At 37.3% G+C, this 24,072-nt stretch overlaps 1 protein-coding gene across 1 annotated transcript in view; it reads right to left on the reverse strand.

Moving 5' to 3' along the window:
* CORIN (corin, serine peptidase) overlaps positions 1–24,072 on the reverse strand; it is a 265,617-nt gene that overhangs the window by 202,207 nt on the left and 39,338 nt on the right. The window contains 1 exon segment of the mRNA XM_089911890.1: positions 14,995–15,195. Within this exon segment, the coding sequence (XP_089768016.1) occupies positions 14,995–15,195 (201 nt within the window).

Here is a 24,072-nt window from a genome sequence, read left to right on the forward strand (position 1 = left end):
AAGAGATAAATTAAGAGTTTGAGATTAACATATACACACTACTATATATAAAACAGTTAAACAACAAGGACTACTGTATAGCACAGGGAACTACATTTAATATCTTATAATAACCTATAATGGAAAAGAATGTGAAAAAGAGTAAATATCATATGTATGTGTATATATATATATATATATATATATATATAGAGAGAGAGAGAGAGAGAGAGAGAGAGAGAACTGAATCACTCTGCTGTACACCTGAAACTAACATGTTATAAATTAACTATACTTCAATTAAAAAAAACGAAATCTACAATATATCCCTTACATGAAACCAGAAAGGCAAGAAATAATAATTTTTAAAGCATCCAAAGACAAAATCCAAGTTGTCTACAAGGAAACAAAAATTAAATTTGCATTAAAATTTCTGATAGCATCATGAGTACAGAAAAATGTGAAATAAATTCTTTAAGTGGATGAGTGAAAAAAGATTGTCAGTCTAGAATCCTGTACCTAGTTAAACAATAGTATTGAGGGTGAAATAAGGATAAATTTAGACAAATAAAAACTGGAATAGCCTCCACTCAAAGAACTTCCAAGGAGTATATTTAATTAAGGAGAGAATTTAACCCAGAAGGAAGAAGCAGGATGCAAGAAATTATGGTGATTATTATATTATGTATACTTGAAATCTTTCGTAATATTTGAAAAGAGTGTAACAGCCTTCTTTGTTTAAACACTTCATTAAATTGCCTCAAAATTTTGGATGTTGAGAACCACTGGCTACAGTATCTATTTATTCTTATAGAAACCAGAAACCTAGGGCTTACTGCCTCACTTCCTCAAAAACATAGAGAAAAATAAGAGTATCCTCCAAATTTTGAAATTTGAAAAAAGAAAGAAAGAAAGAAACCCTACATCTTGGATGCACAAAGGAAATAAGAGAGAAAATGATATAATTTAAGTTAAATTGTATTACTGAATTATTCTGATTTCAGAATTTTAAACTATATATTTGTCGCCTACATATCCTATGTAAACTGTAATTAAGATTTTATATTATTATAAGATATGCAAAACTGCCTATGTAATTTAGTTGTGAAATGAGGTAAGCAGAAGTGGAAATTTATGTTAAAACAATTATAATGGTGATATCATTATTCAGTCTGTACACAGTACTGTTTAGAATCTTTAATAGCTATTTATATTATTACAAGGCCATAGGTGCTTGTGAAAGGTGAAAGATGTGGGAAATACACAGTAGTGCAAAGAAGAATATAAAAAGTTACCTATAGTACTATGACTCAGAAATAACCACTGTAAACATTTGGATATATATCATTACTGAAGTCAAACGACCTAAACACAACTTCCAGCTTCCTTACTCACTGCCTTTACAGATGATATTTAAACTCTCTCAACATTAATTTCTTTACTGTACCATGGGGGTATTAACAGTATCTACTTAATGAGGTGTTCATGTAAGGTATATAGTACAATACTTGGCACACAATAAATTTGACTTATTTCACTAGGCTTTTTTTCTTTCATACTATATATCATATATACTTAACATAACATGAATATATTTAACATTACAATGCACTGTACATATTCAACGTACATATTATTTAGTAGCCTGCTTATTCACTCACTAATAGGTCTTGAATATTTCTACATATCAGTATGTATTCTTCCACAACATCATTTTTAATGGTTGTACATTTTTCCAACATATGATGGATTAAGAGGAAGAGGGGGAAAAAGAACAAAAGACTGATTAAAAACCCATAGGGAAGAGTGGCATGGGCTTATAAATACTACCAAATGTAAAATAGATAGCTAGTGGGAAGCAGCTGCATAGCACAGGGAGATCAGCTCAGTGCTTTGTGACCACCTAGAGGGGTGGGATAGGGAGGGTGGGAGGGAGACGCAAGAGGGAGGAGATATGGGGATATATGTATAGCTGATTCACTTTGTTATAAAGCAGAAACTAACACACCATTGTACAGCAATGATACTCCAATAAAGATGTTTAAAAAAAAGAAACAACCCATAGGAAAGAAATCATAACCCAGAAACAAAAAACACAAACCTTTAAAAATTTTATATATTATAAGAAAGCAACAAGAAAACGACTTTAACCAAACAAGAACTCAAAGACAAAAGAAAAAAAACATTGGAATAAAAGAAAATGAGGCTATAACACTAAAAATATTAACAGTAAAAATATTTAGAAATAATAAAAATTAAAGAAACTTAGGATAATCATTATGAGCACAATTAAGAAGATATATGTATAAGGAAGACAGTAAGTTAACAAAAAAGTGTTCCTCTGAATCCAAGAACCCAAAAGTGGAAGAGAAAAATCTTGAACGATGCTATAAATTTGTTTTCCTGAAATGAAGGAATAACTGAGTCTGCATATGAAAAGGGCAACCATATTTCATTATGACCTCAGAATGACAGACATCAAGATATAAACTATTTAAGTTAATAAGTTTAATAGAATTCTTCAAGAACTGGGCATCAAATGTGTTCCCTGCTCATGGGTTGTCACTTCTTCCAGGCTTTTTTGGTGAACAGAGACAAACTGGTATGTATTTTTAAAGGAGGAAAAAATACTGAGTTTATACCGATATTACCAATTCAAAATTAAGATTATAGGGTTTTAATTTATTTGTTTTTATATTTGTATCTTTTTTCTCTTATGTTGAAAATGTTGGTTCCTGAAAAGATGAATATAAATACTTATTTGCTTTCTCCTATAATGTGCAAACAATAGCTTCAAAATAACAACCCCAATATAATAATAAGTCTACTTAATGGAAGCTTGAAATTGATTAAAGATTTAAATGGAAGACCTGAAACCATAAAACCCCTGGAAGAAAACATAGGAAAAAAGCTCCTTGACACTGGTCTCAGCAAAGATTTTTTGAATAAGATGCCAAAAGTATAGGCAACAACAGCTAAACAAACAAGTGGAACTATATCAAACTAAAAAGCTTGAAAAGACAACTTATGGAATAGGAGAACATATCTGCAAATCATGTATCTGATAAAGCGTTAATAGTCAAAATATATAAGGAACTCACACAACTCAGCAGCAAAAAACCCTAAATAATCCAATTTTAAAATAGGCAGAGGATTTGAATAAACATTTTTCCAGAGAAGATATAAAAATGGACGACAGTATATTAAGGGCCAGGGCTTCAACATATGAATACTGGAGGGATACAAACATTCAATTGATAATATTCTAACCCTGGCCCCCAAAATTCATTGTCCTTCTCACATGTAAAATATATTCACTCCATCCCAACAGCTCAGAAAGTCTTAAATCATTTCAGCATCAAAGTCTAAAGTCCAAAGTCTCATCTAAATGTCATCTAAACCGTACATGGCTGAAACTCAAGGTATGGTTCATCCTGAGGCAAAATTCCCCTTCAGCTGTGAACCTGTGAAACAAGACAAATTATGTGATTCTAAAACAAAATGGGGGACAGGCATAGGAGAGACATTCCCATTCCAAAAGGGAGAAATAGGAAAGAAGGAAGGGGTGACGGGGCCCTACTTGAACACTGATGGTGCTAGATGTGTCCCCACATATTACCTGCCTTACTGCCTCTCGTGATTGGCTGGAAAATGACCACTTGGCCAACCCCCAAACTCTAGAATAAGCAAAGACTCTTGATTTAAGGTTTTCATTTCTCTCCCAAGGCAACCCTCCCATATTATTTTTTCTATTTTTTGTTGACTTTCAAGGACACATAATATGGTAACATAGTTACTGTGGCTTAATAGCCATCAGATCATCATAAATCAGTCTCCTGAAATGTATATCCTAAAGGCCTTTGTCCAGTGCACATCTGTAAACACAGAACCACAGCAGAAACAAACTCTCTGCCTTTGATTACTTAATAAACAATGGAAGAATTGGAAAGTAATTTCAAGGAGGGAATTGTAGAATTCCAGAACTCCCACTTCCTGAGGTGATAAAATTCTCATTAGTACCTATAAAAACATGGTGGCCCTTCCCATCAAATTGAAAACAAAAGGCTCTGCTCAACTTATCTAAGACAATTATATTATGAATAAGTTTTTAAATCTAAGAATTAAACTATAATCTGATTAAAAATGGACACTCTAAGACAGACCTTTAAAATAAAACTTTTATACCTGTAAATAAAACTTGATGATGTTTAGAAAAATGATGTATTTATTATAGACTAGAAATAGTATGAATTAGCAATCTTGTCTTTTAAAGAATTAAGAATTGAAATGAATCATGTTTCCTTCGGGCTCTGAACCTCTCTTACAGAATTGCTCAAGTTATAAATAATACCTTCAGGTCTCAAGGCAGTTACTAGACAACTGACTACCTGAGGACAGGCCTTCTAACTGACCCACCATTATAGTCTACAGAGCCAAACCCCAGAGCTTGGCACCCAATAAGTAGCTGCTTAGGAGCGAGCGGTGCTTCTTAGAATATTAACCTAGCCTCTCAGAAACTGAGATGTCTCACAAAACCTGGAAGGGTACATATATGTCAGAGTGAGTTTACACCAATTAATATAATCATAAACAAGTACTGTGAATCTAATCAATTCAAACACCACATGTAGGTATCAGGTTAATGATGCAGAGCAGCAAAAAAGAAGAATAAAATAACTTAACACTAAGAGACAAGGAATAGTTTGCATCAAATGTGAACTGTTGCAAAACTTTTGGCTTGGAAAAGTCATTACCATACTCATTCCAACTACAAGTAAGTGAAAAGGCATATTCTTCAAAGACACAAGTAACAGCAACCAGTTTCCCGCTGATGGGTTTCTTGCTCGCAGCACAAAATTGTACAAAGACCAAAAGCCTGTGATAGCAAATTGAAAGATTCAGGCAAAAGAATATATACAGTGCCGGTTTTCTTTCAGAACCACAGAGTAAAGTAAATTACACATTTAAAAAAAACTTTTATGTGAGAATCTGGCTTTTAAAAGATCATTTTAGGAGCTTCCCTGGTGGGGCAGTGGTTAAGAATCCACCTGCCAATGCAGGGGACAGGGTTCGAGCCCTGGTCCAGGAAGGTCCCACATGCCGCGGAGCAGCTAAGCCCATGCGCCATAACTACTGAGCCTGCGCTCTAGGGCCCATGAGCCACAACTACTGAAGACCGCACGCCTAGAGCCCATGCTCCGCAACAAGAGAGGCCACCAAATGAGGAGCCTGCGCACTGCAACGAAGAGTGGCCCCTGCTCACCACAACTAGAGAAAAGCCTGCATACAGCAACAAAGACCCAATGCAGCCAAAAATAAAAATAAAATAATTTGTTTTAAAAAAGATCATTTTTGTCCTTGACTTTGATCAGGGCTGTTTCTGCAATGCTGTTATCTGCTACCTTATTTTTTTCTTTTTTTTTTTCTGTACATGGGTCAAGTGTATGGGGCTGTTCTTCCTCAAGAGGAATCTGTGATAATGAATCTGGAGAAGAAAATTTTGAGCCAAAAGCCTTTTTGATGTGACAATTTAACTCTGACTCTTGTTTGCTATAATAATGTATTATAGGCACATTACCTTTGGGGGAAGATGTCACCTGGGGGGTACTGAGGGATTCATTTTGGAGAAGGGGTCTGGAAGTCTTGCCCAAAAATCTTTGCAATGGGAGGAATGGGACTGAAGCTAAAGGAGAGCAAACCAGGTACTGCTCCATTATCCCTTTCAAAAGCCTAGCTCCGCAAATGATTGAGTTCGCTCTTTCTGGGAGGAACCCAATACATCCCAGGGACAGAGTCATCTACAGATGCAATGAAGAAGAAGAAGAAAAGGAGAGTGGGGAGAAAAAAAGAGAGACTCCATACCTACATTCAAATTTCCTTTCTCCCTCTCCCAAGAATTATGCAGATCTTTATTAGAATGCTACCATGCCAACCAGATAAACAGGCAACAATTATTTAAATGCTTCACTTGTTCTTGCTTAGATATTGATATTAGCCAGAGCCCACGTCTGAATCTCATAACTGTTCTTTAAGCCGAAAGAATATGATTTAGCATATAGAGAGGGCAACCAACTATACTTGAACCTTGGAGTCTAACACTGGTGGCCAGCAGAGCACATAAGGGGTGGTGTCCAGGGCCATGACTACAGTAAATTTTGGAGTAGCAAATTCCTAATGAAGTAGTTTAGGCAGTCCTCAGACTCTCCCAGTTACCAAAAAGAAAACAAAACAAAAAAAACCCCACCCGTTTCCTCTAAAGCATGTGTCCTTAATTATAATCCACAGACCTCCATGGGCTTATACATAAAATTTTTGCTGTCAATCCCACTCCTGGGCATATATCCAGAAAAGATGAATGCTCTAATTCAAAAAGATATACGCACCCCAATGTTCATAGCAGCATTATCTACAATAGCCAAGATATGGAAGCAACCTAAGTGTCCATTTACAGATGAGTGAATAAAGAAGATGCGGTGTATATATATGTGTGTATATATACATATATATAAGTATATATGTATATACATATACATACAATGGAATATTACTCAGACATGAAAAAAATGAAATAATGTCATTTGCAGCAACATGGATGAACCTAGAGATTATCATACTAAGTGAAGTAAGGCAGAGAAAGACAACAGTATATGATATCACTTATATCTGGAATCTAAAAAAAAGTACAAATGAGCTTAATTACAAAACAGACTCACAGACATAGAAAAGAAGCTTATGGTTACCAAAGGAGAAGAGGTGGGGGGGATAAATTGGGAGTATAGGATTAACAGATTCACACTACCATATATAAAATAGATAAACAACAAGAATTTACTGTATAGCACAAGGAACTATATTCAATATCTTATAATAAATTATAGTGGAAAAGAATTAAAAATAATATATATATGTATATATATGTATATATAACTAAATCACTTTGCTGTATACCTGACACTAACACAATATTGTAAATCAACTATACTTCAATTAAAAGAAAATTGCTGGGCTTCCCTGGTGGCGCAGCGGTTGAGGGTCCGCCTGCCGATGCAGGGGACGCGGGTTCGTGCCCCGGTCCGGGAAGATCCCACATGCCGCAGAGCGGCTGGGCCCGTGAGCCATGGCCGCTGAGCCTGCGTGTCCGGAGCCTGTGCTCCGCAACGGGAGACACCACAACAGTGAGAGGCCCGCGTACAGCAAAAAAAAAAAAAAAAAAAAAAATTGCTATCTATGAAGAAATTGGATTGGATGGGAGAAAAATAGCATCTCTATTTCCATTAACCTCCAGTTGAAATTTAGCATACTTAAATGCTTATCAATGTAGGCAACAATCAGAAAAACTATTTAGAAATCATAGCTATTTTCATATCAACAGAGTTATTACAGACATTTCAAAATATTATGTATGCTCATCCATATTATAAAATTACAGGTATTGACATAGGCTGATATCATTATTTAATATGTTAATAAATAAATACATGTATTACTATATCATGAATTTATATTTCCAATATTTTGATAACTAGATTTTAATAAAATTGCCTTTCTTTTTGATTCTGTGCAATGTGTTTTAAGCACCAAAACGTTATTCTGAGAAGGCACCTATAAGCTTTACCAGTTTGTCAAAGCAGTACTTGGCACAAAAAAGCTAAGAAGCTCTGCTATAGAGCATCACCGTTTTTCCTGAGGATGTGACAAAAACAGCTAGAACTCAGGTACCCTAAAGCAGTATTTCACAAGTTGAAGAATCAATCGTACAGGCTTTTTCACAGGAAGAAATTATGCAGGTATACATAAAATTAAACATAAACCCCTTTATACCTATAGGTCTAACATACAATGAAATCAATATGTATAAATTAAACATAAATGAAACTACAAAACTAATAAGATTTAAATTAATTACATTAATGAATTAGTATTAACAGTGTTCTGCTAAGACACCATGAATATGGTGCTGACTCCTGAAGCACAAGTTCTCCTGTATTTGGGAAGCTTATGCTACCATGTATCCCCACTGAGTAAGTCTGTTTTTCTCTATTTTAACTGCCACAAAGGCATCCTTTGTACAACATGCCAGTACATACTTTAGTTCTGCAGTTGAGAAGACTACCAAATCTGCCTCTGTTCCTTTCTCGATGGCTAGCAAATGTCTAAGAAATACAGCTTAGCAGCAACTTTATCAAAAATAGAAACACAAATACAGTCACCAAAATTTTATCTCAGTACTTGTTATAAGATGGTTATCCAGGTTATCAAGAGTAGGTGTGTATTATTTTTTATTACCATTGAAATGAAAGCATACATTTAAGAAGTTCTTATAAAGAATTCTTGGGTCCCCCAGAAAAAAGCTGAGGTCCCTCAGCCCCCAGATGAAGAAATACTGTCCAAAAAACAACAGAGGAATGATGTCATTCACACATATAAGCACAGATTCCCCCTCCAAACCACTCAATAATCTGTAGTCAGTAATGTAGAGAGGCGGGCACATGAATCTGAGAACAGCATAACTGACTTACGAAGAATATAATTAAGACATCCAGGATTCCACTCTGGACAGGATTAGAAAATGTCAGGGAAAAAGGAGAAGGGACTTTATCTGATTTCAGATGTCTAATGAGAGCCCCTCTCCCCATATTCCATCCTTGGATAGTTTCCTGATGAAGAGTAACCCAAGTAAAACTTCAGGACTTGCTCTGATCCTCTTAGCTTCGTATTCTCGCAGAACTCACTTACAAGCTAATAGAAATACTGTGTTAAAAGCAGAAAACTAGGAAGAAAGAATAATCTTAAGGTTTCTGATTGGTATACAAGCTTTCTACATGCAGCAAGTTCGGAGTATGTGTTCAGGGCATTTTGGTACAGAGTTATCAGTGCTAATAAATCACTGCTATTTAGACAGTTTCACTGTCAATCCAAGTCATTTTATCTTCAGGGACTGTATAGTTCATTGAGGAAAAAAAAATAAATACATGGTGAAGAATTGTTAGAAGAGTGGTTGAAATAAATTATGGTATAATGAGAGTATGGAATGCTATTTAATCACTGTAATAATGAATTAGAGCTAAATCATTGTCTTAGAGATATTTACATGAAGTATTCTTGAGTGAGAAAAACATTATGTAGAAAACTGTACGTAATAAATGTGATCTCATTTTTTGAAAAACAAAAACGACAAAAACACCTCTATGTGTATGTCATTCTGTATACAAGTTTGTGTATATATGTTTATATATGATTTATGAGCATGGAGAAAACTGTAAAATCATACACACCAGATTGTTAAGATGGGTTAACTGTGGGCAGAAATAAGGTAATATGATGCAAAAGGAAGAAGAATTGAAGTGATTTATGCAAAAAAAGGAGATAAAGTCTTCCGTTTTAAAATAATATATATAATATGGTCATATTTATTCATTACAGAAAGAAGAAAAACCAATTCCCAATGTTGGAGGAAATGAAAAAGAAGCAGTAGAGTAGACAAGGAAGGTAAAACTGATTGAGGGGTAGGAAATACTTCCAGAATGGCACGGTAAGACCCTCCAAAAATCTGTTCCTCCATAGAAACAGTAAAAACACTGGGAAAAAAATATCAAAATCAGATTTTTCAGAACTTTGGAATTTAACCAAAGGCTTGCAGCAGAGGAACATTTGTTCAAGAAAAATGGCTGAATCACAGTGAGAACTATGAGCTTTGTAGCGTTTTTTGTTTTCATTTCTGGGTTTTTTTTGGCTGTGTTGGGTCTTCGTTGCTGTGTGCGTGCTTTCTCTAGTTGTGGTGAGCGGGGACTACTTTTCGTTGCAGTGCACAAGCTTCTCATCGCTGTGGCTTCTCTTGTTGCGGAGCACAGGCTCTAGGCTCGCGGGCTCAGCAGCTGTGGCTCGTGGGCTCTAGAGCGAAGGCTCAGTAGTTGTGGTGCACGGGGCTTAGCTGCTCCACAGCATGTGGGATCTTCCTGGACCAGGGATAGAACCCGTGTCCCCTGCATTGGCAGGCAGATTCTTAACCACTGCGCCACCACCAGGGAAGTCCCGCTTTGTAACATTTTTAACTTGCCATATTCCCATCACCCTCTCCTCAGTTCTACAGGAGCCTTGAAAACCAATGAGCTTGCAACCATGGTATCTATAAAAACCAGCAACCTAGGGGGAAGAATGGGTCTGAAGCTCCCCAAAAAGCCACCCGCAGAGAATTATCACCATTCAACTTGACTAGAAGCTCCCTGGAAAGGATCCATTCTCAGTACTTGTCTTTACTTGATCTGACTCAGAGCTTTCTCTTTGCAAAAAGTTCTATCCCCAGGGTACGTGTGGAAAACAATCTGTGGCAATTGTTTAACATCACAGCTACCTGAGGCAAGGATACCTGTTGTAAATAAGAGGCTGACCAAAACACTTAAAAGGAAGAACTAGGGAATGAGATGTCTGAAGAGGCCTTTGAAAAGCTCTAACATATTCCCTGGGATACCAGAAGGCCAGGGCTGTGCCTATATCCAAGAAAAATATGAAAAGCCAGTCACAAAAGCCACACATTTATTGTATGATGCCCTTTATATGAAATGTTCAGAATAGGCAAATCTATAGAGACTGAAAGTAGATTAGTTTTGGACACAGGCTGAGGGAGAGGGGAAATGAGGAAAAATGGATACAGCATTTCTTTTTGCAGTGATGAAAATGTTCTAAAATTAGAGAGTGGTGATAGTTGACAACTCTGTGAATACATTTTAAAAATACTGAATTATATGTATTAGAGGTCAAATTTAATGGTACGTGGATTATACCTCAAAAAGCTTTCTGTAAGTGAATGAGAGGTATGATGTGTTTTCATCTGATATAGAAGATTTAGGAGCTGGTCATCAAAGAGTACAATGAGAGAACAAAACACTTTACGCTTTCAGCACATTAGCCCACTCTCATGTCACTTTAATTCCTGATTAGAGTTTCTAGGCTATTTTATTTTGTGCCATATTATTTTTAACCCAAAAGCTCTTGGTTGGTCAAAGAGTTTTTCCCTCTCCTTAAAATTCAATTTATGCTTATTTATAAAATATATAAGAAGAAAAGATGAAAATAAAAATCTAAACACAGAATGCAACCTAGGAAAATCCCTTGCTGAGATACAGCATGAAAGCTAACTATGGGCCTTTTTCCTTTCCATATTACAGCTGGTTTTCAAAATGTAACTAATGAAATTCCAGATGTAACGGATGTCACATAAAGCCTATTTCACATTTACAAAGCTCTGCCACACAGTGTAACCTAGGAGGCATCTGGCTAAAACTTTACAAACTGCAGTATTCTTTGCTTTGGCATGATATTAAGGACCCCCAAAAGGAAGTGTCTTAAGGAAAGGCTATTTCCTGGTACTTTTTGCCAGGAGTTCTCCTCTTCGTTTTCTACCCAGGATATTGAGAAGGACAGAATGTCTCGCCACTGTATTTTTGGACTAGAGTGGACTCAAAAAGCTTTTACATATGCCAGAAATTTAGAATGACACTTTAATTAGAGAATAATATTTTTTTAAAAAAGGAATAAAAGTAAATTCTCTGCTAGGTGTTAGTAGAGAAATAAGCATTAAATTATACTTTAAGTAAAACTGGTTAAATAAACACCAAGTGAGAAGTGTGATTTGGCATCACCAATAAAAAGAGGTCAGATATTAAATTTTTGAAATGACTGTAGTTCATTTATTTATTCATTCAACAAATATTTTGTTGAGCACTGGCTATAAAGCAGTAAACAAAATACATTACTCTCCTGGAGCTTAAAATTTGCTCAGAAATGCTCCTGCTACTGAAAAGAAAGCAATGAAATTAAATAAGGAAGCATGAAATACTTGAAAGAACGCTGGTCTAGGAGTCCCAAGACCTGAATCCCAATTCCATGGCTACCAATTAGTAAATAAGTGACACCGGATACATCAACTTAATTTCCCTAAGCCTCAATTTCATACCTTGAAAAATGGTCTGTATACCTGTCCTGCATACCTTGTCAGCTATTTATAAGGGCCACAGAGAGATAAACAACAAGGTCTTACTGTGTAGCACAGGGAACTATATTCAATATCCTGTGATAAACCATAATGGAAAAGAATATGAAAAAGAATATATATATATATATATATGTATAACTGAATCACTTTGCCGTACAGAAGAAATTAACACTGCACTGTAAATCAACTATACTTCAATAAAATTAAAAAAATAATAATAAGGACCACAAAGAAAATATTCAAACTTGCCCTGAGAACTATCGAAAGCTCTATACTCACAGACTAGCAGTATTACTGAAGTGTATGAAAAACTATCAAATCCCTAACAGTAAATAATTTTAGTTATTATAGACAGTCTATCGAGGGTCTATGTGGTGAGACAGTAAAGCCCAGGGCTAACTGTCAAGTACATTAACAAGACAGAATGACACATTTTCAAAGGTTTTGACCTTTCTACATTTACTCATTCTAATTTCACCTGGGTTTCCTTTACATGTCGAATTACGTTCATATTCTCAAGCAATGTTCCACCCATAGAAAGAGAAAATGAGTCAAACAGACCCCCATCAAACTTCCAAACTGAGCAGCAAGGACCATATGTTTCTTTACTCTTCAGGGTATGTGTTTGTCACCTCTATTTGAATCTTAACAAATGACAGAACTTTCAAAATAGAGACAAATCCACCTTGTAAAAGAAAATAACAATTGCTGTAATTGCAACCACATTAACTGGACTGAGTTTTTGCTTAAATTACTTCTGCCCTTTTGTTGAAAAACACTGCCCTAAGAATAATGAAGTGCTTGTTATAAAGCAGAAACTAACACACCATTGTAAAGCAATTATACTCCAATAAAGATGTAAAAAAAAAAAAAAAGAATGAAGTGCTGAAGACATGACTGAAATATTAAAAACTTCAAAATCAAACTCTTGAGGAAAACAAATTTTACTTAGCATAATTTGGGTTTGTAGTATTACCGTCAGGTAATGAATATGAATCCGTATAAATCGCTGGTGAACTCTTAAGCATAAGAAACAGTTAATACCTATCAGTGCTCCATGAAACAATGGAAGCCAAACATTCTGACTCTTTGGGGCTAGAGAGAGAGAATAATCCTGCGTTTCTTCAGATACTGGCAAACATACTATGATAGCTTAAGAGTCAGCTTAGTCCTTCCCTTCCTGGCTCAGAATGAAAATAAATATTCTGTCCTAGACCTAAGATGTGATTTCCCTTTGGAGGTTTTCAGGAAGGAGGGAGCAACAAACAAGAAAGTGATCAGGGATGAATGGGTTTTGGGTAATTTTCAATCACATAACCTTGTTTTAGGAAGTAGAAAGTAAGACTCAAGACAACTGCAGAGAAAGCTCTTAACAGTGACTGTGCTGTGATTATGATTTATCAGTACTGACTAGGTAACTTTCCACACTCATCCACTCCCACTAGCATTCTGGAAGGTTAGTAACTTTACTAAAAAAATTGGAGGGGTATTGAGGGATAGAGTCACATTCCGGAGCATATCATCTGTTGCCATCTAACTGGACCCATCTCCACACTTTCTGTCTTCTCTCTCTCTCTGCAAGCACTTTTTCTGGAACAAATACCTCCATTTGTCCTCAAATAGAAGTTTTGGCCATGCCATTTTCCTCAAGGTGTGATTATCCGTCAGTCACCAACAAGTAAAATAAACTGCATAGCCAATAAAACCAGGAAATGAGAGAGAACACACAGACACCTCGAAAGCAGATGAAGGGATAGCTCCTGTCAAATCCCTTGGCATTTGATTATAGAACTGCGTGCCTGGTCTTCTCACTTCTCACTGTAAGCATCTCACTGCAAACATTTTCACCACATAACTAATTGACTGTAAGGCAATTCTGCAATGAAAGGTAAACTACCTGGTGACAGTTTGGTTTCAACGGGTTGAAATGTGTTATCATTTCTTCCACTTAGAGACGTTATTGATGGCTTTATTGAGCTGACAGAAGACGATTTGCTTTGTGCTGGTTTCTTATCTTGAAACACTGCACTGGAGGAGAAAGAGGCTGAGGGCCTCAGAGGCGCAGAGTTGAACCTACATTTCCCATAGAACTTTGGAAAGTCTATCAATGGACGTGTGACAGTACGCGAGGAACAAACACCAGTGGAGAAGGCTTTCACAGTGCAACACAGAACTCAGTTACGAATATGCATCCTAGTATTTGGAAACTGATACCTCTCTTAACAAAGGAACAAATTTTAGCAAAAAAGAAAAAGCTCAATGCTGAACGAGGAGACAAATCAACAAGCCAAAAAGAAGTGTATAAAAATACTATAAACAGAAGACTTGGAAGACAAGGTACAACTCACAAAATAAAATCAGTTATTTGTGCAGTGTCACCATGAATCTACACACATTTTAAACATATTCAAAAATTTTGTATTTAGCAATGTCCTTTTAATTGTTATTCATTTCTCACATTTCATTATGTCTTTTTAAATGTCCCTCTTTCATTTTTCATTTTATATCTTTCATGGTTAAATTGCCTTACAACCAATTAATTACGAGGCAGAAATGCTTACAGCAAAGATATCTAAGGCAAAGATGCTTACAGCGAAATTACCTCGAAGAACCACAGAATTAGGATACCTGCCACAAGGCACCAATAACAAAATAAGTAACTTAGTTTACTTATTAATTTAACCATCTCAAAATAAGTAACTTAAAACTTAAAAAACAGAACCACCGTAAAATCGACACTGTCATACTGGGGCAAGCAGCATCAATTTTTATGTCTCAGAAACACTGAATGGCATTGGTACCTTCTTATTTCTTACTCCAGTCCCTATCTGGATGGCTGAGCTGAGGGCATTTCATGTTTAGGAACAGGGCACTTGGCTCTGCTTGCTAGATAAGGGAGCAGAGCTCTTCCTGTGTGACCAGTAAGTGATTGTGATTAAGAGCATCAGTTGCCACACTTAAAAATCTACCTGCGGGTTCCACAGACATTAAAGGGCCCAGCTACTTAGTACCTTCAGACTTACTTGTGCTCCTGTGATTTTGGTCCCCTGGGAGAGAAGCATCCATAGTCCAGGCTGGAATGTGTTGGGTGGGATTGGCAGTAGATGTCCCGGTGCTCTCGTTATGAGCTGTACTTGGAAGAATAACATCATACACATGGACTTCACCATCAGTGACCAAAGGTTCACTCCCGTTTGATTTAAAATAGGCTTTTTTTAATGTTCCTGAAAGACCAAAAAAAGATATTTTAAAACATTACTAGAAGTATTTATTTTACTTTTTAAAAAAAAACAATATATTTATTTATTTATTTTTGGCTGAGTTGGGTCTTCGTTTCTGTACGAGGGCTTTCTCTAATTGCGGCAAGCAGGGTCCACTCTTCATCGTGGTGCGTGGGCCTCTCACTATCGCAGCCGCTCTTGCTGCGGAGCACAGGCTCCAGACGCGCAGGCTCAGTAGTTGTGGCTCACGGGCCCAGTTGCTCCGTGGCATGTGGGATCTTCCCGGACCAGGGCTCGAACCCGTGTCCCCTGCATTGGCAGGCGTATTCTCAACCACTGTGCCACCAGGGAAGCCCCTTATTTTATTTTTATTTATTATTTTTGGCTGCACTGCATGGCTTGCAGGATCTTAGTTCCCCAACCAGGGATCAAACCCGTGCCCCCTGCAGTAAGGGTGCGGAGTCCTAACCACTGGACTGCTAGAGAATTGTCTAGAAATATTTATTTTAAAAAACGTATTAGGGAAACTCTAGAGCTGCTTTCCCAGGCAAACGCAAAGAGAAAATGATGGCCAGCAAGACCACCCACTTCTCGAGACAACCAGTAGTTTCTCTTCTGTCGTAGATCACATAACCCTGTGAGGTGGCTACTGCTTCTCAAGAGCTAAAGGTTTAGAAATTGAGTCTCCCATCCAGGTTTCCTAGTGCCCAAAGAATTTAGGGCAATTCTACCTCACCTGGGACTCACCACAAATAAAATGTGGCAAATCTTACAGTGTTTCCTTCCTGCTTTCTCAGTGTCTCAATTTCACACATCATTTTAGGCTCCTCAGTACCCAGGACACAAGCTCTCCCTATCTTTCTACCTGCCACAAAGGACAACAGTGCCAGCTTACCTGCGGCCTTCTATTTCTCCACACTTGGCACTAAATTTCAGTGAACTACACACAACAGATAATAAAAATAATAGGGCTCAAATATTTCCCAACACTCGTAGAAACCACCCCCCCCAAAAAAGTAAAACTCCAATTCCAGCAAAACTAAAAGAAGAAACTATATTATCTTCATCTTCAACCAGAAGCTATAAATTTGATTATAAGAAATAGGCATTAAACTAAGATTATCAACTGGTCACTTCCTCAAGGTATTTATTCATGGACAAAATAAAGAGTCCAACCTAAGACTATTGGGAATCCCCTAGCTTTAGCTTTAGGCAGAAAATCTGAAAAATTTGAAAGAGATCATGTATTTTTAACTCAGTCAAAATAGACAACAGAGTGTTTCCAGAATATAGCACTCTGGTTGAGTATGCCACGAAAATAAATGAATGTGATATTGATCCATTATAGAAATACCCAAGGGAGACTTTTTTTTCCCTAAAAGCATTTACAGTGAATGCTCTACTTGGCTCTCACTTTTCCAAGCAGCCCATGGACCATTAAAAAAAAAAAAAAGAAATATAAATAAAATGTTTAATATCAGTCTACAGAAAAAATTTCTCTCCATGTGCTTGACACTTGGAAAACATTAACTACAAATCAAAATAGAAAACCAGCTGTTTTCTAGCTAACTAAGGTCAACAGGATTCTAAGTAAAACGGTGGAGTGTAAAAGCTAAATCATGACCATGTGGTGCAGGTACACACTCCCCAAACTGTGCGATTATGAATAAATATTAAATGCAGTAGGTGAAATGAAAGACTTCATTTAATTGTTTATGATTTTCAAAATGATTTAGAATTGATCCTAGATCAAGATAAATGTGATAGATTTGTTCTCTATATAATGTCTATTTTATTCATACAGAAAAATTTACTAATTAGATATAATTTTATTTTTCACTTATTAGTTGCTCTCTTCTTTGCTAATTTTGGCATAGAGATTTTGCACATAACGTGTTATTTCCACTAACATGGCTATAATGAATGTATAAGACCCATAAAATCAATTTACTTATCACACTGACCCTATAAGTCAGCATCCAGCTCTATCAACACACTTTGAGCAAATGCCAACTCCTCAGTTATAGCCCTGTGTAATTCACTTAAAGGGAGTTCCTTATCGTATGAAATAATTTCAACAGTTGTTCTTAACATTTTGTTTGTAATGACTAGCCTTATTAATAATCTTTCCTTTAACTTTTTCACCTAACCATAGGGGTGAAAGTGCTAATAATATCTGTTTACTCTAAAATATTCTTTAAACACCAACTTTTTCAGGAAACACTGCCTTGAAAAACAACTTCCTTAAAAAAAAAAAGCAGTTTCCTTGCTCTTAAACTCTCCATATCCAAGCAAGTTGGCAGAATAGAAAGATAACACATGATATACGGTAGTTGCTGCAGCTAATGTCCCTAAACTATATTTTTGAGAGAAAGACAAAGACGACAAGCCTAAAGGACCTGTCTTTAAAAGCCTAAACTGACTAGACCATTTGTTTTCAAGCATCTCTGGAAACTAACCAACTCTCAACTCACAGTTGGTCCTCTATTACGCATTTTTTAAAAGCACAAAAGACAGAATTCAGTAAGACTAAATACTGTTAAGCTACATCACGATGAGCTACAAAAATGCTGAGAGATATCAGCCCAAAGTAGAGTGTTCATTCTTTCAGTGTTGCCCCATCCTTTTCCACATTCCTATTTTAACAGTGCTGTGGTTAAAAGTACAGATTCTACAGCCTGACCACCTGGGTTTAAATCCCATCACTACTTACTAGCCCTGAAACTTTGGGCAAACTCTCAACTGCCATAAAATAAGGAAAATCAAAGTACCTCCCCTTATTGGGCCGGCCATTAGGATCAAATTAGTCAATACATACATAAACACTTGGAACAGTTCCTGGCATACAGTAAGTTCTCAATAACTGTTAGTCATTACTACACAGTAATAGTAATGAAAGTAAAATTGTCTTCCTTAGGGCTACTAAGGTACTTTTATATTTTATTTTTATTTTCGGCTGCACTGGGTCTTCGTTGCTGTGCATGGGCTTTCTCTAGTTGCGGTGAGCGGGAGGCTACTCTTTGTTTCAACGCGCGGGCTTCTCACTGCGGGGGCTTCTCTTGCTGCGGAGCACGGGCTCTAGAGCGCAGGCTCAGTAGTTGTGGTACACAGGCTTATTTGTTCCGCAGCATGTGGGATCTGCCAGGACCAGGGCTCGAACCCGTATCCTCTGCATCGGCAGGCAGATTCTTAACCACTGCGCCACCAGGGAAGTCCTAAGGTACTTTTAAATAAATGCCAATTTCCTTTTACTCTAAGTGCATCCCAGCATAATAAAATGGCTAAGGTAATTTTCAAAAGTGAATCACTTAACCCACTTTTGGAGTAAAACAACTGTGACTCTTTCATGCTAAGTTATTAATAGAAGGCCACATTACATCAAGGCTGTATGGCTCAAAAGTGTTTCAGCTATAACACAGCTCTATTTAACAATGTTTAAGAAACAGTCTGCATTTCCAACAATAATAGTCAAGTATTACTGATCATTTACAATGAGTGGATTGAGCACTGTGGCAGCAAAATAATGCTCCCTCCAGAGATGTCCACATCCCGAGTCCCAGAACCTGTGAATAGGTTACTTTACATACCTTACATGGCAAAAGGGATGTTGCAGATGTAAGTTAGGGAATCTGAGATGGGGAAATTATCCTGGATTATTCAGGTGAGCCCACGGTAGTCATGGAATCCTTGTAAGCAGAAGAGGGAGGTGAGAGAGTGTGTGTCAGAGCTATGCAGTGTGAGAAAGACTCAATGGGCCATTGCTCATTTTGAAGATGGCAAGGGGCCACAAGCCAAGGAACGCAGGAAGCCTCTAGAAGCTGGAAAAGGCAGAAAACAGACTGGCCCCTAGAGCCTCCAGAAGGAATACAGTACTACCGACACCTTAATTTTAGCCCAGTGAGACCAATTTTGGACTTCTGACCTCCATAACTCTAAGGTACTATATTTGTGTTATTTTAAGCTACCAAGTTGTTACAGCAGCAATAGGAAACTAACACAGGCACCTTACTAAGTATCCTCACTATGAGCATTTATTGAGTTAGCCTTCCAACAATCCCATGAAACAGATGCTATAATGAACTCTTCTTTATGAAGTTTCAGAGGAAAGGAAACCAAAGCTTACGGAAGTTATTTAACTTTACCCAAGAACTGAGTTGGGACGTGACACATACCCATACACACACACCCACACACCCTTCTCATTTTGGACAAGGTATATACAAGTTAAAAAAAATCAACCATCATCTGGATGTTAAAAAAATTTATTTTCCTATGATATGAGTTTGAAATTAATTCCTTACCTTTATATCCCTAGCCACGTGGTAACATTTACTTTGCATTTTCTATGTGCCAGGAACTATGTATTTTACTCTCTGCTGAAAGTAAATTACAAAATTTAGTAAGAGTTTCTTGTCATCGAGATGTTTATAGATTAGTTGGCGGAGACAGGCATGTAGCCTAAAACTACAGACCATGATACAAATGCTTTGAGAATGATATGCATAGGACAATCCGGTGACAATGATTAGAGAAGAAGTTGTCATTCCATTTGAGAAAGTCAGGAAAGGTTTCTTAGGGAAGAAGATCCTCCATGTGAATCTTAAAAGATGAGTAGGGATTTTCTAGGTTTGAGCCTAGAAAATTTGTGGGCAAGAGGGAGTTGTAGTAATAGGGAACAGAGAACTTTCTAGATAGAGCAAAGGGGAAAATATGCAAAAGCTGACTAGCAGGTAATTAAACATGGCTGGCACACAGGGGACTGGCAAGAGAAAAGGTTTGAAAGGAAGTAGAAACCAGACTGGGAAGGATATTCCTGTCATAGGTTTGGAATTGATCTTGTTGTGATAGAGAAATTTTGCAGAGTCATAAATGGGGTAGAATGTTATAATGATCACTCTGGCAACAGGGTGATGCTTGAAAGGGGCTAAGTCTAGCAGTTAGAAGGCTATTGCAAGAGTCCAAGTGAGAAAAGAAGGACTGAGTCAAGGCAAAAGCAGTGAGAACAAAGGGAACATTTGGGAGAGAGCTTTCAGAGGCAAAATTGTAAGAACATAATGGAAAGAGTCAGAGGTCCCTTCAAGGTTTCCGGTTTGAATTACTGGGTAAATGAAGATATTTACCAAGATGGGGTGGTTGCGTTAGTGTTATTCATCAAATATTTTCAATTCTCTCCCATTCTACTAGGGCACATGCTGGGGTTACATTCTTTTGCCTCATTCTGTCTCTTGATACCTTTGATGTTGGTCAAAGGATACAAACTTCCAATTATAAGATGAGTAAGTTCTGGGGACCTAATGTACGGCATTGTGATTATAATTAGTGATGCCGCATTATATACTTTTTTAAAAGTATAAAAAAAGTATAGAAGTTACTCCAGGGCTCTCTTTCTTTCTTTCTGGCACAATAACCACAAAGGTTCAAGATGATGGCTGGTCCATCAATTTAGTCCTTTAATGACCTGAATAAGCATAGCCCCCCCTGCCATCTTGCAGAGCACATGTTGCAAATGAGAAACTGACCTTCATTGTTGTTAAGCCACTAATATATTAGAATTATTTGTGTTACACAGCATAGCATAGCCTGCCCTGACTGATACAATAGATAATAGAGAATGAAAAATAAAAGTTGTAGAAGCTTCCTTTTGTTACTGTAATTATTATAAATACATTGAGTAAAAAATGCTATGAAACATTCAAGGGGAAAAAAGTCTAAATCCGGGGCAATCTAAACACTTCCTCCAGAAGGCCTTGCCAGACTTCCCCACAAATGTGCATCTTCTTTGTGTTCCCAGAGCACACTCTGCATATACCACATACACACTCAGGTGAAATTGTCTGTTTTCTTGTCTGCCTCCTCGAAGGTCGGAAGGTATATTATGCATGCCTGCATCTCAAGCACCCAGCAGAATGCTTGGCACCAGTGAAGGTCTCAATTACTTGTTGAATGCATGAATGATGAAGGAAGTCATGAGAAGATGATATTGTCTAGAGACCTATGGGTGCAAAGTGAGAAGAGAGCTTAGGACAGATGCCCCCAAATTTACTGGATAGGTAGAGAAAGATGAGCTTATGGAGACAGAGAAAGAGCCGCCAGAAATAGAAGGAAAATTAGAAATGATAATATCCAGGCAAAGCAGAAGAGCATTTCGAGAAGAAGGGAGTAGTCAAGACTGAGCAAGGTGATATCTGGGCATCACATCTGAATGGAAGAAAGCATTGTTGGCACCAGAAATGAGCATGCTCATTGTGACCAGATGTAAACAAACACAGAGAGAAAGCACAGGCTCTCCGTTTCAAACTCTTGTTCAAACACACATCGGTTCCAAATTCTGCACATTCAAAAAAAGGACACTGGGGGCCTCAGAACAGACTTAGTAGTAGGAAAAGAAGAGGAAGAGGAAAAGGTCAGATTGCAGTGGGTTAAGGACTGGATGAAGTGTAGAAATCACCTGGGGATCTCATTAGAAGGCAAATTTGGCAGGTCTGGAGTGGGGCCCAAGATTCCAGATTCTGCATTTCACACAAACTCCCAAGTGATGCTGATGCTGTATCCACGGACTACACGTTGAGTGCAAGGCTTTAGACTGCCCTTTCCAAAACTTTAGACATAATGCATAACCTCAGGCCTAAGGAATTAACGAAAAAATATTTTCAGGTTTGAGAACTCTATGTTTTTGCATCTGCTCAGAAGACCAGCATTATTAAAGGAATTTGGAGAATTAAATAAGGAACGTGGAGTCAGGTCATAAAAGGGCATGGAAAATCTTAAGGTTTTGGTGAGAAGAAATCAGGATCTGGGAAGTTTTCCATTTTAAAATGATATTCAAAACATAACACTATAAGTTAGGAAGTTAAGATTCTTATCATTCCAAATTCTTGTAAAAGCCACAAGCTGCTAAGAAATTCGGTAAGAGAAAAACTATATTTAAGTTCAATGATCTCCAGCTCATCTAGCATTTTTGAAGAGGAAAGTCACTTTTATAGAGGAATATTTCTCTTGAGTTCAAGAAAAACAAACTATTTTACCATATTTCCTATACTCCCCACCACTATAATTTCTTTCTTCTTCAATGCGTGACAAAAATAAAAAATTAATAGGTCCCACATAGACTTTACATAGAATTAAGAAAACTAGGAATAGTAACCTTAGGCCATTCTTAAGCTTAAGGCTAAAACAAAATTTATTTTAGATGTGGATGAGTGGACGAGACTTTGAAACCAAGTCTTCAACAGCTGGGGAAAAAAAAGTTAAGAACATTCTAATGAGATGTGGGGGGACCACACCTTTGATGAAATCAAATTGAGATGAATAACAGTTTGCAAAAATCAGTGCAGACGTCTGGAGCCTGTGCTCCGCAACAAGAGAGGCCGCGAGAGTGAGAGGCCCGCGCACCGCGATGAAGAGTGGCCCCCGCTCACCGCAACTAGAGAAAGCCCTCGCACAGAAACGAAGACCCAACACAGCCAGAAATAAATAAATAAATAAATTTAAATCATATGGGCTTCTAAGAAGACTTCTGCTTAAAAAAAAAAAAAAAAAAAAAAAATCAGTGCAGACCATACTCCAAAGCACATTTATAAGATGCTTGAAATAACTTTCTATTTTTTCCCCTGACACATTCTCTACCCACTTCAACCCTTTCTCTAGACAGGTGTCAAAAAACCCTTTTAAAATCCCCAACCAGATCAATCACACCACTCCCCCACTCCAAAATCCTCATGGTGAAGGTCATGGTTAAAGCGCCACCCCCTCAGGGAAGGCTTCCCAGACCACGTTCAGACCCTGTCAGACCTTGTCTCAAAGAAACTCTCTTCCTGCATAGGAGTTACCTCTGTGGCAACTAATCAACTGTGTGGTCATTTTTAGGTGTCCCTCCTTCACTGAACTAGGAAGCCCATGAGGATATGCTGATTCAGGGCTGTGCCCAAGTCCCATAGGATACTGCCTCAAATTTCACAGGCATTCAATAAAGGAATAAACAGTATCAAATTATATCTACTATTTTATGTCTGTTCAATGTTGCTCAACATGTCAACATAATTTTACTTTAAGTGTTGCATATATAATGTTTCTATATTATTTATAAATAATTTAAGGCAGATATCAGTCCAAGCTCTGATCAAGTATTCCATGGTACTAGCTGACTCTTGCAGTCCTGTGATGGAAGCACAACATGTGATGGAAGAACTAAACTGCTAGTTTAGCTCTTATAAGAGAGGAATGAGTCTCTGAAAGTGGCTCTCAGGCCTGAGCCTAACAGTCAAGTGAAACTTGGCATCACACTGCAAATCCAACAGTCGGTCAACTTTACTTCTTCCTAGCTACTTTACTAGCAATCAAACTATACTATGGCAATGGCTTGGTTGTAGGGTTATGGGGTTATAAATTATGGGATTACTATGATGATGGGTCATAGTTCACAGATTTTAGTTCTTACAGATAGAGTTAAAATGAGATAAGGACATTTTTGGTTAATTTTTGAGTGTAAGAGAACTATTTATTAACAAGTTATCTAATATTAGTAATGATATTCATAAGCAAAAACCAATTTTTTACTCTCATAATGAATGTTGTCACCTATAAAAACACTTTCACAATATGATACCATTATATGCAGAATCTAAAATAAATGATACAAAAGAACTTATTTACAAAGCAGAAACAGACTCACAGACTTAGAGAACAAACTTACGGTTACTGGGGGGGAAGGGACAGATTGGGAGTTTGGGATTGACATGTACACACTGCTATATTTAAAATGGATAACCAACAGGACTTCCCTGGTGGTCCAGTGGATAAGACTTCGCATTTCCACTGCAGGGAGTGAGGGTTTGATCCCTGGTCGGGAAACTAAGATCCCACGTGCCACGCGGCATAGCC

The sequence above is a fragment of the Delphinapterus leucas genome, chromosome 5 (genome assembly GCF_059928025.1).
Source record: "Delphinapterus leucas isolate spDelLeu-1000000601 "Yukka" chromosome 5, BTC_Dleu_Yukka2, whole genome shotgun sequence".
Taxonomy (NCBI): domain Eukaryota; kingdom Metazoa; phylum Chordata; class Mammalia; order Artiodactyla; family Monodontidae; genus Delphinapterus; species Delphinapterus leucas.